We start from the raw sequence: 13,872 nt of genomic DNA, 5'->3' as shown, positions 1-13,872 counted from the left end.
CAAATACATTGAAATCGTTACTATATTGGGTAATTATAAAGTGACTCATATATAGACTATGGAATCCAATAAAAAGACAACTTTTTAGCCTTGCTTGACCGGATTTAATTCATTACCCACTGAATGAAGTCATAAGCAATGACAACCGGGGATGACAACTGTGGATATAGTGAGACAAAACGAGATAATAGTATGTCTATTTTGGCTGTATAGTTTTGTTTGCATGTTTTTTATTCAAATCTGTCAACTTAACCGTAGGACAATAGATTCCGCAATTACTAAGACCTATTACCAACGTGTCGGGCAATCTAAGAAGTGTGAAATTGAGAGAATTGTGTATTAATGTAGTTATCAAAGAGCATTGTCACTTTTCAGAACATATTTATTATTTAAATTGGAGAGATGATAAACCTAGTATCTGAATTGGACCTATTCAGATTTAGTGGGTGAATTTATATACTGTTCTATTTGTCATCCCCCTCTAACCTTCGTTCGGAGTGTTATAATTCTTAGACCATGAAATCATACCTGTAAACGCTTCGAAGATGGTTTTAAAGAGAGATGCACCACACATACGCTAGTGCTATCTACTAAACTATTCCATCTCTCCTTAACTTGTATTCTCCTAACTATACAACAGAATGACATAAGGTAGTGTAGATTTCAATATCATTCAAAAGCAATATAATTGATAATTACTGCCATCATCTTGTTTTATACTTAAAATAAAATAATTGTGCCATTTAGTCATGATAGGAATGGTTAAAGTTCTTTGTAGCTCACGATCATCATGAGACTTGATTTATCAATAGTAGCTGCAGGATTGTTAGCTAGTACATGCCAGGCAGGATCACCATTCTTTATAGCGTCAACTGAAGCGTAAGATATCGCCATCTATCCTTAGAGCTCTCTCTTATCGATGTTTAGGTCATCTGGGATAGACAGAATGAGGAATCCTATTAGCAGTAATGATATAAAGCAACTATCGAAAAATGATCTTTGTGATCTAGATACCGTCGTTGTTATTGAGCAACCAACTGTGGGTAGTCATCTCTATTCAGGCATCGTCTAATATGTTGTTAGCTTCAAGAGAGCGACCTCCAGAGATTTACTAGCCAATTCGCTTTCTATGAATCATCATACAGCATCTCAGATGCTTTATCACAGCCATCGGATGTCGCACAGTTGATTTCTAGGACATGCAAGTCGAAAGTTCACAACTATAAAGAGAATGATTCAGTATCGAGGTTAGTAGGCGTTGCTATGTATTCAAGTATATCTCACCGAGCCGTAGTGATAAGAAGTCAGTCATAAATGTGAAAGGAACAGCGAAAACGCTCGATGGTTTATCAGAATCAAAGCGTAAAGAGTATATAAATAAGCTACGTGAGTTGAACTACCTTATAATAACCCATCTGACGAGTTGGCAGTACATAAATTACCATTATCGACCATACAAACAAGATTCCCTAATCACGCTCTAATAATTACATCCCCAGCTATTGGATTCAACTACTTCACGACGCCTTTACTATCAGCCTTGTTCATTAGTTTCGGTATTTTGACACCAATATTGATATTCGCTATTAAGGCGTTATTAGCAATCTCACCTACACCAAAGCAATCAAACACGACGCTTGCTCAGATGCCGCCAAGCTCTTTAACAGAAAAGAAGAACAAGTAGATTGTATTTATTTTATTTTTTATTTTATAAATTTCTTTATCTTGAGTTATTCTGACGCGTCTTGATCATTTACGATGTCGATTTATCAGGATGAAGGCTACGAGGGTACGCAACCGACACAGCAAGTTACACAGACCCAGCGTACGTCATCAATGCCAAACCCAAATGAACCTGGCTATTGGGGTGTTCTCATGCCAGTCGGGAGAAGAGATCTCAATAGCGTGACGTTCTTGAATGAGAAGCCATTGTATAGATTTGGTAGACATCCACAAGAGAATGATATTATATTGACCGGAAAGAAGATCAGTTGAGTCATTCTACAGCAGAGATGAGCCAGTTCTAATAGAGATGACTAGGTAATAACCATTGCAAGATATACCAGACAGGTGATTATGATAACACAGACGATGCTGGTTCAGCTAGCACCGAAATCGTCATCTTCTTAGAAGACACGAGGTGAGTCTACTTTTACGCAAGAGAATCGCCCAATTAAGTTCAATAAATAGTTCAAATGGTACATATGTACGTATACTTCTATAACATACTTCAATCTTTTAACAAAACCCAAGATAAACCAGGTTCGCTGTGGAAGAGGCGTAAAGAGGAGACTAATGCCCGGAGACGAGGTTAGTTTCGGTAATCCACTGTCAAATGCGCCTGGATCCGGAGACGATTACCGTATGTCTTGATTATATCCATGTTAAACACCTGACAGTGTGAAGGGTATATATTCAGACCACGCCCTAAAAAAGCTCAAAGTATAGATGAGAACGCAGGTGGTGGTGTGTTTGCGAAGTATGAAATTGGGTATGTTCTTGAAAAGTGGCCAAAACACCATCTTATATGCCACCAACAGCGCACAGATTGGGAAAGGATCATTTGCGACAGTGAAAAAAGCCTACGAACGGAGTTCAGGTATTCCGAGAGCAATAAAACAGATCGCTAAGCATAAGTTTGCTATGAATCAAAAAACCCTGAAGATGTTTGAACGTGAAATTGGAATCATCAAGATATTGGACCATGCAAGTGAATAAACCCGATTCAGAAACAACACTGACATCCATCCAAGGAAAACATAGCTAGATTTTGTGACATATTTGAGGACGACCAGGTGAGTAGTGCCGCTTAGTACTTTGGCAATCGAATAACACCATCTTAGGTGATATACTTAGTCATTGAGTTTGCTGCTGGAGGCGACTTATTAGACTACATCATTAACAGAGGCGGTCTGTGTGAGTGTATCAGCTTATTTGCACCAACAGCAACTAACAAAACAAAAGCTGAGCACGAAACGAAAGAAATTGCTAGACAAATGTGCGCAGCAATGGCATATACCCATGAGAAAGGTATCACTCATCGTGATTTAAAGCCTGAGGTAAGTATTGACTTAGAGTCATTTGTCTTAACTTACATTCCCAAGAATATCCTACTTTGCACAAAAGACACGGAATCACCCCAAATTAAGGTTACAGATTTCGGTTTAGCTAAAGCAGTAGACAGTCAGACACATCTCAAGACGATGTGTGGTACACCTTCATATTTAGCACCAGAAGTCGTTCTTAAAAGAGCGGAAGGATACGATCAAGCGGTAGATTCTTGGAGTACTGGCGTTATAATTTATGCGATGCTGACAAATTCATCACCATTCGACGAACAAGAAGATGAACCACTTCATGAAAGAGTCTTGAAGCGTAAAGTTGATTATAATATACTAGAAAAATTGGGATTATCAAGTAACGCTATTGATTTTATAAGTAAATTATTAGTAGCAGATCCAAAGACAAGAATGTCATTGAAAGATGCCCTGAATCACCCGTGGTTATCAGGAGAGCCATTGAAGGCATCAAGAACCGCACCACCACCACCAATTCCAGTACCAAAGTTTAACAACAGAAATCACGTAAATGTTGTAGACTCAACAGAAAAAGATGAGAATATCAAGAATCAAATACAGGCATTACAAGGCGAATTGAAAAATTCTAGCAATGCTGATAGTACACCATACAGGAATGGATTTTTCCAAGATGACGATAGTTCCTCACCTCCAAAATTCAGTATACCTTCATCGAATTATTCAAACCAGAATATGTTTAGCTCATCACCATTACCATCTAATAACAAGAATGGACAGAATTACAATCCAAAATCTGATATAAGTTGCAGCGCTGATATGTCACAGTTACAGTTACAGCATTTGTCGCCAATGTTAAAGAGAAAGTTACCTGCTGAAGCATCAGATGAAAATCATGATGAATATGGAAAGAAGAAAGCATCGGATAATTATGCACTAAGGGAACGTAAGCAAGTTAAGCATTAAGTGTTTTACCGATGAAATAACCAATGTAACGATTTTTTAACTATTCGCGCTCATTCACAAGTTCACAATATAAATTATACATGTAACTTACACATTGTAGATAGACATTTAAATTGATATCCAGTTATTTTAGTTTCTCGTGCCTGGGCGGGGACGTAGCTGCCTACGCATTGTCCTGATTGACTTCTTAAAAAGAACACATCATCATGGGATTAAAAGCGTAAGTTTGTTGTAAATAAATAGCGTTGTATTAACAATTTACTAGTTTGATTTTAGTAGGAGGTGTGTAGCTAGATTCATAGTTGTAGGTAATACTAACAACACAGGTTTCGGTACACGGTTAAGACCACTGACTTTGACGTTACCTAAACCACTCGTACCATTCTGCAATAAACCTATGATCGTACACCAGATAGAAGCACTCGTGAAAGCTGGCGTCACAGATATTGTTTTAGCTGTGAACTACAGACCAGAAATAATGGAGAACGTACTTAAAGAATGTGAAGAAAAATATAATATAAAGATACACTTCTCAGTTGAATCTGAACCACTTGGTACGGCAGGTCCTATCAAATTGGCTGAGAATATCTTAAAGAAGGATGATGCCCCTTTCTTCGTTTTAAATAGCGATGTTACCTGTAGTTATCCATTCGAACAGCTTCGTGATTTCCATAATTCACATTCAAGTGAAGGTACAATCATGGTTACAAAAGTAGATGAACCATCTAGTTATGGTGTAGTAGTAATAAAAGAGAATAGCTCTGAAATTGAAAGATTCGTAGAAAAGCCAAAAATTTTCGTCGGTAACAGAATAAACGCCGGTATATACATATTTGATCCATCTATGCTTAATCGTATAGACCTCAAACCAACGTCTATAGAAACGGAAGTATTCCCACCTATGGCATCAGATAGACAACTACATGCATTTGATTTGCAATCATTTTGGGCTGATGTTGGTCAACCTAAAGACTATATACACGGTTAGTCGGGAATATTTAAAAGTACTCTTTCTAACATCCTACAGGAACATGCTTATACCTCTCTCACCTTAATAAATTCGATTCTACCAAGTTGGTCGATGTCCAGACTGAAAATTGGGTAAACGGCGGCAACGTTCTCGTAGACCCTTCTGCAGAGATAGACAAAAGTGCTTTAATTGGACCAAATGTCGTCGTTGGTCCTAACGTTAAAATAGGTAAAGGTGTCCGTCTGCAAAGATGTGTCATTATGGATGGATCTAGAATCAGAGATCACAGTTGGATACACTCGACAATCGTCGGTTGGAACTGTACGATTGGTCGGTGGGTTAGAATTGAGAATATCGCCGTCTTAGGTGATGATGTCGTCGTAAAAGATGAGTTACATATCAATGGCGCGTCTGTTCTCCCTCACAAGTCTATCTCACAATCAATTACTGAACCAAAGTGAGTAGTGAGAAAATCATCCATTAACTGTTAACAATTACCTAGGATTGTCATGTAGACGATGAAAAATTATTGCAAAAAAAGTTAGAAATTTATTTGTACAAAAACTACTATTTAATATTATAACTAAATAATACAAATTATAACTAATATCTCCTCTGGTTTCCTGGATGTCCTTGATATGGTGGTCTAGCTGACCCATAATTACCTCTGAAACCACCTGTTGGCGGTGGTGGACGTGGTCTTCCCATACCCATTGTTGGAGGAGGAGGACGTGGTCTACCATGTGTGTGTCCCAAAGAAGGAGAGAAGACACCTTGTGGTGGACGAGCACCAGTTGGTCTACCTTGAATATAACTTGGTGGTGGTCTTTGAGGACGTCCATAAGAAGGTCTTGGAGGACGACCTGGGCCATTGTAAATTGAAGTTGGAACTGCAGAATTGTTTCCTCTAAATTGATTATGACTACCACCGCCTCTATGGTTATCACCACCATTGCGAGCTTTTTCGATATCATATTGAGTCAATTGCTTTGGCTTGTGCTTAAAACTCCTAAGAATAATACTCTTATGTGGATGGAGCTGCTCTGGGAAGGTGTAGCGTACAGCTATACTCTTATCATCAACTAAATCTGGCTGATCGTCTAAACTCGTTAATGGCGAGTAGAAAGTAGATCCAGGGATAACTTCAGGATCGGATTCAGCAAATCCGGCCAAACTTGAAGCTTTTTGAACGTCTAATTCCATAACTGAATTGCCTTTACGTTTGGTGTAAAGTTGGCAAATTTGGTCATATAACGGATGACTTTCACTGATCATAAGTGTTTCTTTACCTCTCTCGTTACGTCTCTTTTCATCGTCACTTAAGTCATCATAACGTTCACTCAATGCCTTAGTTAGGCGATTTTCATCAATAAATGGCAACAGGGCAACACCTTGCCAAATCATTTTCTTTCCATTCATGTCTATTTGGAAATCTTCCGGGTAGAAGTCAAGTATTGGTGAGTCTTCTTCCGTCATGTATTTACTGAATGGCCTAGGAATGTGTATACCAGAAGCAGCTGGGAAGACACCCATTAATTGTTCAAATGGCCTAAATGGTTCACCTAATTCGAAATTAATTGGTAAACTTTGGATATTCTCGAAATCTGCAGCGAATGGTGCGTAATGATACGGATAATACCATTTCCAGGATGGACAGCCTTGGTAATAATATTTGAGTACCCAACACAATCCTTCCAAGTATTTATGAACGATCCTGTTTGTTTGTTAGTTGAAAATAACTTATAAGTCCACTTTTACTCACTTTCTACGTTCTTCAACATCACTCAATTCAATTCCGAACTTCTGTCTATAGTATCTCTCTCTGTAGCCAGGTTCCCACAACTTGACGATATCCTCTTGTTCGACAGTACCATCAGCGTTGACTTTCAGTTTGTTTGCTTCATTAGCAAGTGGAGGAGCCGATTCTTCACCCTGCTCTTCATCATCTGCTTCAGTTTTGGTGACCTTTATGCCAGGTACTTGTTCATCGTCAGGTTGTTCATCAGGATGCTTACGCTTGTGGCTATCATCTCCCTCATGGGCGGGAGCCTCATTCGGAATATTCACACCACCACTCATCTGAGCTTTAAGCATTTCAGCTGCGTTCATATTCGCCATTCTAATTTTATGTCTATTAGCAATCAAATCATTGTTGTCTTTTATACCGATAAACTCTGACTGATTTTTGTATTCAACGCCACCAACATTCATGCTATTTGTGCTACTCTCTGTTGAAAGATCCATATTCCTATTTTCTGGTAGGGGCGCCCTATTTGAACCTTTGTTTCGTAATTCTAAGTCACGCTTATGTTGTTCAATTTTACGTCTCTTTTGATTCCTATCTTGTCTATCTTCAGTTTCTTTCCTGCGTCTGAAAATTTCATCTTCAGAGCTAGCCAGACCGTCGAGAATCATCTGAACTCTCGGTAGGTTAACATCACCATGCTTTGTCACGTAACCTCCCATGAGTGGTAAAGATCTCTTCCAAATTGCGAGTAAAGTGTCAATAGCACCTTCTCTGATCTCCAGTGAAGGTAAATGTGGTAAGAAATCATTACCGACGAAGAAAATCATGAATACCCAATCATCTATTGCCCTCTCTAGATCGTAAGGGAATGGCATATTTGGTAATTTCAGCTCGAAGTATAAGTATTCTCTTAGTGTTGTAACGTCTAGGAAAATAAATGGATTAGGTTCTGCAGGTTGATTTTTATTCTTTTCAACCTCAGATTTCAATTGCTGTGGTTCGCCTCTACTACCTTTGTTCTTTTGTCTTTGTTTATCAGATTGGGCGAAAACATCCTCACGGAGAACTTTAAAGTTTGGTTCGTGAGTTGCTAATGCCAACATAATTAAATCTGCATCAAGACCATAAATGACGTGCTCAGTATTGGCGTCGTGATTCGGTTGTGAACGCTGTCTGCGTATGTAATCCATAATTTTGTGTTCACCTTCACCAGGTACGGATGCATCGGATATGACAACTTGTAAACCCTTCCAACCAGGGTCGTCGTTCATCTTTTTAGCCACCCAGTAACGCAAAGATTGAGCAAGTAAATCCATGAAAGGAGTACCAGGGGTAATTGCATTACTATCCCAAGCTTTCTTACCTTTCTGTTCATCGCTAAATTGATGACCTTGAGATTCCATTTCTTTGTAATATTGCTGCTTAGATTCTTCCTTCTCTTTTGCTTCTTGAGCAGATCTAAAACGACGACTACGTTGTTGATTCATCTTAGCACGTGGAGCTACACCATCAATAGCCATCATTAGTAATTTACGCGGTCTAACCATATTGACTACTCTTTCTGTGTATAAGAAAACCTCCCTCATCATTTCTTCCTCAGTTTCAGGAGCTGGTTTGTTCTCTGGATGTGAACATGGATGTACGATACCGTTCATATCGAGATATAAACAATCAAATTCCTGTCCATTTGGATTTGGTGTTGTTATGTCAACTGGTGAGTAGATTGTGATATTGCCATCATCGTCTCTAGAGCTTTCGATTGGCTTTGGATGTTCTTCTTGTACTTTGTAAACGATTCTCGGATATTTCTATAGTTTAGTTGTTAGTAAAACTGTCTATAACGGTGAAACTCTAATAAAGACACACTTTTGATAACCAACGGAAGAGTGCGGGGACACCCTATATAATAACGTGAATAAATAAACTAGTAATAACTAATAAGTTACCATATTAAATATTAATTTTTTTTATTCCTAGAAAGTTCAATTCAAAGTTCGTTTTCTTGCTTCCAGTTAATCTTCGTGATAGATTTAGAAAATGGGAAAAAAAGACGTCGTTAAGGTGAATAGAGAGTGAATAACTGTAAACACCTATTAAACACTCCATATAGTCCGTAGAAAAGAAAGAAAAGAAGGATAAGAAGGAGAAGGTTTGTTAAATTTGCGTTATACGCTATTTCTAACAGTATTCTATAGAAGGCTGCAAAGAAGGAACCTACACCTCCACCAAAGCCAGCTTCTTCTTCCTCTGACAGCTCTGATAGCTCTGACTCTTCTGATAGCGAGGTGTGTTACAAATTTTCCACTCTTTCGTAATTCTAACTTTATTTTTAGGATGAGAAGAAGCCAGTTGCTAAGAAGCAAGCTGCTAAGAAGGAAGCTAGCAGTGACTCCTCAGATTCCTCAGACAGCTCAGACTCATCAGATGATGAAAAGCCAGCAGCTAAGAAGGAAGACGCTAAGAAGCCAGCGGCAAAGAAGCAAGACAGCAGTGACTCATCAGACAGCTCAGACTCATCAGATAGTGAAGACGAGAAGCCAGCTGCTAAGAAAGACGACAGCGATTCCTCAGACTCATCAGACTCATCCGATGACGAGAAGCCAGCTGCCAAGAAGGAAGAGGCTAAGAAGGCTGATAGCTCTTCAGACTCATCAGACTCATCATCAGATGAGGAAGACGAAAAGCCAGCTGAAAAGCCAGCTGCAGCACCAGCACCAGTTGCAGAGGAACCATCAAAGAAGCGTAAAGCCGATGACATGGAAGCAGCAGAAGCTATCACCTTGGATAACACACCACAAATTTTCGTTGGACAATTATCATGGAACATTGATGACGATTGGTTGAAATCAGAATTCGAACAACTCGGTCCAGTTAAGACAGCAAGAGTTCAACTCGACAGACAATCAGGACGTTCAAGAGGTTTCGGTTACGTTGAATTCGAATCACATGAATTGGCAGTTAAGGCTATGGACCAATTCGCTGGCAAAGAAATCGACGGTAGACCAGTCAGAGTTGATTTGAGTGTACCACGCGCACCAAACCCAGAAAAGAGAGCTAAATCATTCGGTGACCAACGTAGCGATCCTTCAAACACACTCTTCATTGGTAACCTTTCATTCAACACAAATGAAGACAGAGTATGGGAATTCTTCGGTGAATTCGGCTCTGTTGAGAGTGTTAGAGTACCAACTGACAGAGAAACTGGTGCACCAAAGGGTTTCGGATATGTCTCATTCGCAGACGTTGACACAGCGAAAGCAGCTATTGATGGTGCAGCAGGCAGCGAACTCGACGGTAGAGTTATCAGATTAGATTTCAGCACACCAAAAGACAGACAAGGTGGCGCACCAAGAGGTAGAGGTGGATTCGGCGGTCGCGGTGGCAGAGGAGGGGCCCCAAGAGGCAGAGGTGGCAACCCAAATAGAACAGGGGCTATTGCACCACCACAAGGAAAGAAGATGACTTTCGATTAGAAAATTTTAAATTATTGTTATTTTTGTTAGAAATTAATATTCTTGGCTTTTTACTGGTATGAAACTCTTAGATAAATTGGTGGGAAAGGATAAGAAGGTCGAGGAGAACCGAGAAGTAGAGAAGAAAAAGGAGGAGACGTATAAGGAGTCAATACGAAAGGTATATTATCCGCATACATCCCAGTCTCAGTGTGCTTACTAGTCCCTAGTCCTCGATTGTGCCACAAGTTGACCCAGATACTAAAGAACCAATTTTACCTATAAATTATTATAAAAAATCTTCTGAAAATGTCTATCAACCGTGATCAATGTAGTTTTATCCCTATATAATGAGCTATCATCATCAGAATGAAGAGAGTAATCCAATAAACCCGAAATCTTTAGATTATTTAATAAACTATAAAGACTACCAGTTTTATTTAAAATTATCTAAACAGTTTGCTTTGTTGGACGATAAAGAGAGCTGCTATTTGAGTTATCAGGAATACAAGAGGGACTACTTATCTAGACAGGTGCGTTTGCTTTCTAGCCACTAGTTACTAGTTAACACCCACCAGTACTTTACTCTCTTCTTGCAACAAAAATCTAAACCCTGGTTTCAGGAAAAGTATTACGATTCTTTCAAGGAATTGAGGAACAAACTGAGAATAAAAGGCTGGAATAACAATCCAAATACCTTCATCACTAACCTAAACGATGGTCATTACGATTCTATTTCCTACGATAAACCTCCAGACTCACGTAAAAAGTTACCACAGGAGAAGTATCTCACTTTGCCATACACACTAGATCCACCAGAGAATCCGCAAATTTTTATCAAATCCATCCCTCCAGATCTCTCAAGGGAGAAGCTCGAAGACTTTCTAAACACTATCCCAGGTTTCGACTACTTGGCTATATCTGATCCACAGCCCGCTAAACGTTTCCATAGAACTGGTTGGATTAACTTTAACAAGTCTGTAGACGTCAATGAACTCCTCGAAACCACCCTCAAGAATCCTAAAATTGATGATTTCACTCTCTTCCTCACTAAAACTGATCAACCGATTACAACAAAGGCGAGAGTTGCACCTGGCATTACGAACAGTCCGGACAGATTGAGGCAGGATCTATCAAATATTAGAAAACTTACAACCCACTTGGAATCTATTTATAATAACTTAAACACACAATCAAATGATCCTATATCGATATCTGATCACATAAATAACCGTATAAAGCATCTGAACATCGTAGATGACATACAGCGTATAAAGAAAGAACTGGACTTCTACATACTTTACCTACGACAAGCTTTCAATAGTTGTTACTATTCCGCATCTATAAACGACTTTAAAGAAGAATTACAAAGGAAATCATCCATGTTTTATAGGGAGACTGACAATGACTACGCTGATCAAAGTGATGATAGAATTTCACCGCAGGATAATTGGATAAAGAATCTAGATGAGAAAATTTCAATAATAATCGACCAAAATCTAGATTATACAAAAATTGGTGGTATTGATTATGATAAAGAAGTCTCACTCGTCGCTAACAAATTAGTTAAGAAAGAAGATGAGAATAAATTTAGATGCTTAGAATGTACGAAGTTGTTTAGAGCATTGGAGTTTATAGAAAAGCATATTTTGAACAAACATGACCAATTAGTTTCAAGTGATAATTTAATAGATTTACAAGCTTTTAATAACTTTTTAGCTGATCCACATAAGATTTTACCACCAACAGATTTACCTGCATCTATGAATCGTCGTATACCAGCAAAACAATATCAACAGTCAATACAATCAACTAGTCAATTTACTAGTAATAAACGTTCATATGATGATCACCATAATTCTCAGAATAAGAGGTATAAATCTGCGGGTATACCAGCATGGACTCAGAGTGTACCACAACATACTTTACCACCAAGTTATAGAGAAGCACCATTAAATAATTATAAATCACAACCCTCACAAGCGAGCAACTTACCTAAACCACCACCACCACCAGGTGCAAAACTTGATCCACGTGCACAATCTAATAACACTTATGAAGATTTAGATACCGTTGCAGGTGGGGATGACGTTGAATTGCAATACTAAGTTATTTTTTGCAGGAAAATCCTTATTTTTCTTTGATATGTATAAATTTAAATATGACTTGCATTATATTTTATGATAAATGATGTATGTGGAATGTGGAACATGTCTAATTTGTTTCAATCGGCGTATCTCTAAAAGAACAAGAACAACAAGTAACTTCTATTTCAAATAGCATCTGTCTGTCTAGTGATGATTTCTTTTTTCAGCTACGGGTGATGTCCAAATTCGCTATCTAAGTGTCTGCATGTTGGAACAAAAACACAAGTGCCGCATGTATAACGTCAATTTCGCATTAGGAGCTGATGTATAAAGTCAATAACAACGCGGTTTGAAAAGAAACAAGGCGACAATGAAAGCTATACAAGGGACATATCATCACAGAACGGGTGAGTAAAAAAATTATCATATTTGAGAATAAGCACAAGCCATTCTATTCAAAGTAATTTTTGACATAAAAATACATTCATCAAACTTAATGCAAGTAAAAAGATCATTTGAAATTATAAATTTAAAATTTGGGGCTCGACAGGGATTTGAACCCTGGACCTCTCGCAAGCTGGTAACCCAAAGCGAGAATCATACCCCTAGACCATCGAGCCGTTATTTTTTACGATCTCAATTGAGTTGTAAATAGTTTGTTATGTTTTACGTAAAATTTTCACCTCTTGCGGTTTCATTTTTCGGAAAGATAACCAAGATCAACATTCGGTTCGAATTAGGTCCAATGCTCAGGAACGCACAAGCTCTTCAAGCCCTTTACGAGAGAAACTTCTTAGAAAATATCAAACCAAATGAAGTCCATAAAGCAGCCAGATACGTGAAAAATGGTGGCATCCCGTCACCATTTGTGCCCCCTTTGCTTAAAACAGATAAAACCCTTACTGCTAGCCCAGAAGAGCAGGCTCAGACACTCTTCAAACACCTGTTACAAGGTGAAGACATCAATCCCACTTCGGCCCTGGGAACGCGACCCGACGATACACTTGACGGGTCTTTCCAGGAAATTACAAATTGGGAAATGACGGTGGCTATAAATAAAATGAAAGTTGGGAAAGCGGCAGGACCAGATAACATTCAGGTCTCTGCCATAAAAGAATTCACGCCGATAATAGTATCCATATTGACAAAGATAGCGAATAGCTCCTTGCGCCTTGGACATTACCCAAAATGTTTCAAAGAAGCGACATGCATTGTGATTCCAAAGCCGAATAAGAAGTCATACCGAGAAGCGAGTAGTTATCGTCCGATCTCACTACTCAACCATCTTTCGAAGCTGATTGAAACTGTCATGACAAAGAGACTACAATATGAATTAGATACCAGAAAGTTAATCCCGAGTACGCACTTTGGGTGTAGGAAGGGCTCCGGTACAGACGATGCTTTACTATATGTCACTGAATTCATTCAAAATGCTTGGAAGCAAAAGAAGGTAGTAACGGCGCTCGCCCTAGACGCACAAGGAGCTTTCAACAACGTCATACATGAGAAGCTCCTTGAGGAATGCAGGAAGGTCGAACTACCGAAGTATCTCACGAGATGGATAGGATGCTTTTGAAGGACAGGAAATACGCTTCAATCTCCACTATACTCCTCG

At 38.8% G+C, this 13,872-nt stretch overlaps 5 protein-coding genes and 1 non-coding gene across 6 annotated transcripts; 5 read left to right on the top strand and 1 right to left on the bottom strand.

The window, feature by feature from the left end:
* Positions 1–774: 774 nt before the first annotated feature.
* On the top strand, positions 775–1,684 carry WALSEDRAFT_70816 (hypothetical protein; the record flags this gene model as incomplete). Its single annotated transcript, XM_006960721.1, has 5 exons — positions 775–879; positions 928–1,039; positions 1,084–1,247; positions 1,295–1,386; positions 1,431–1,684. The coding sequence occupies exons 1-5, from the start codon at positions 791–793 to the stop codon at positions 1,682–1,684; spliced, it is 711 nt and encodes a 236-aa protein (XP_006960783.1). The 5' UTR covers positions 775–790.
* An 84-nt stretch (positions 1,685–1,768) lies between these two features.
* WALSEDRAFT_61603 (Pkinase-domain-containing protein) lies at positions 1,769–4,124 on the top strand. The gene is made up of 10 exons (XM_006960720.1): positions 1,769–1,990; positions 2,041–2,140; positions 2,191–2,206; positions 2,254–2,362; positions 2,407–2,491; positions 2,541–2,706; positions 2,754–2,795; positions 2,844–2,916; positions 2,965–3,059; positions 3,105–4,124. The coding sequence occupies exons 1-10, from the start codon at positions 1,837–1,839 to the stop codon at positions 3,999–4,001; spliced, it is 1,737 nt and encodes a 578-aa protein (XP_006960782.1). The 5' UTR covers positions 1,769–1,836; the 3' UTR covers positions 4,002–4,124.
* Positions 4,125–4,199: 75 nt separating this feature from the next.
* On the top strand, positions 4,200–8,526 carry WALSEDRAFT_58889 (mannose-1-phosphate guanylyltransferase). The gene is made up of 6 exons (XM_006960719.1): positions 4,200–4,221; positions 4,267–4,283; positions 4,328–4,984; positions 5,029–5,428; positions 5,474–6,685; positions 6,734–8,526. Exons 1-5 carry the CDS (start codon positions 4,208–4,210, stop codon positions 5,484–5,486), a joined length of 1,101 nt encoding a protein of 366 aa, XP_006960781.1. The 5' UTR covers positions 4,200–4,207; the 3' UTR covers positions 5,487–6,685; positions 6,734–8,526.
* Positions 8,527–8,726: 200 nt separating this feature from the next.
* WALSEDRAFT_61601 (RNA-binding domain-containing protein) lies at positions 8,727–10,247 on the top strand. The gene is made up of 4 exons (XM_006960718.1): positions 8,727–8,779; positions 8,829–8,867; positions 8,914–9,003; positions 9,052–10,247. The coding sequence occupies exons 1-4, from the start codon at positions 8,756–8,758 to the stop codon at positions 10,189–10,191; spliced, it is 1,293 nt and encodes a 430-aa protein (XP_006960780.1). The 5' UTR covers positions 8,727–8,755; the 3' UTR covers positions 10,192–10,247.
* Positions 10,248–10,520: 273 nt separating this feature from the next.
* On the top strand, positions 10,521–12,278 carry WALSEDRAFT_30582 (hypothetical protein; the record flags this gene model as incomplete). Its single annotated transcript, XM_006960717.1, has 2 exons — positions 10,521–10,703; positions 10,749–12,278. 2 exons carry the CDS (start codon positions 10,521–10,523, stop codon positions 12,276–12,278), a joined length of 1,713 nt encoding a protein of 570 aa, XP_006960779.1.
* Positions 12,279–12,796: 518 nt separating this feature from the next.
* On the bottom strand, positions 12,797–12,877 carry WALSEDRAFT_t104. Its single transcript has one exon. It is a non-coding gene; the product is annotated as a tRNA-Pro (tRNA).
* Between the last annotated feature and the right edge of the window lie 995 nt (positions 12,878–13,872).

This window comes from Wallemia mellicola (assembly GCF_000263375.1).
Source record: "Wallemia mellicola CBS 633.66 unplaced genomic scaffold WALSEscaffold_34, whole genome shotgun sequence".
Taxonomy (NCBI): domain Eukaryota; kingdom Fungi; phylum Basidiomycota; class Wallemiomycetes; order Wallemiales; family Wallemiaceae; genus Wallemia; species Wallemia mellicola.
This window is presented reverse-complemented; position numbering and strand designations above follow the sequence as displayed.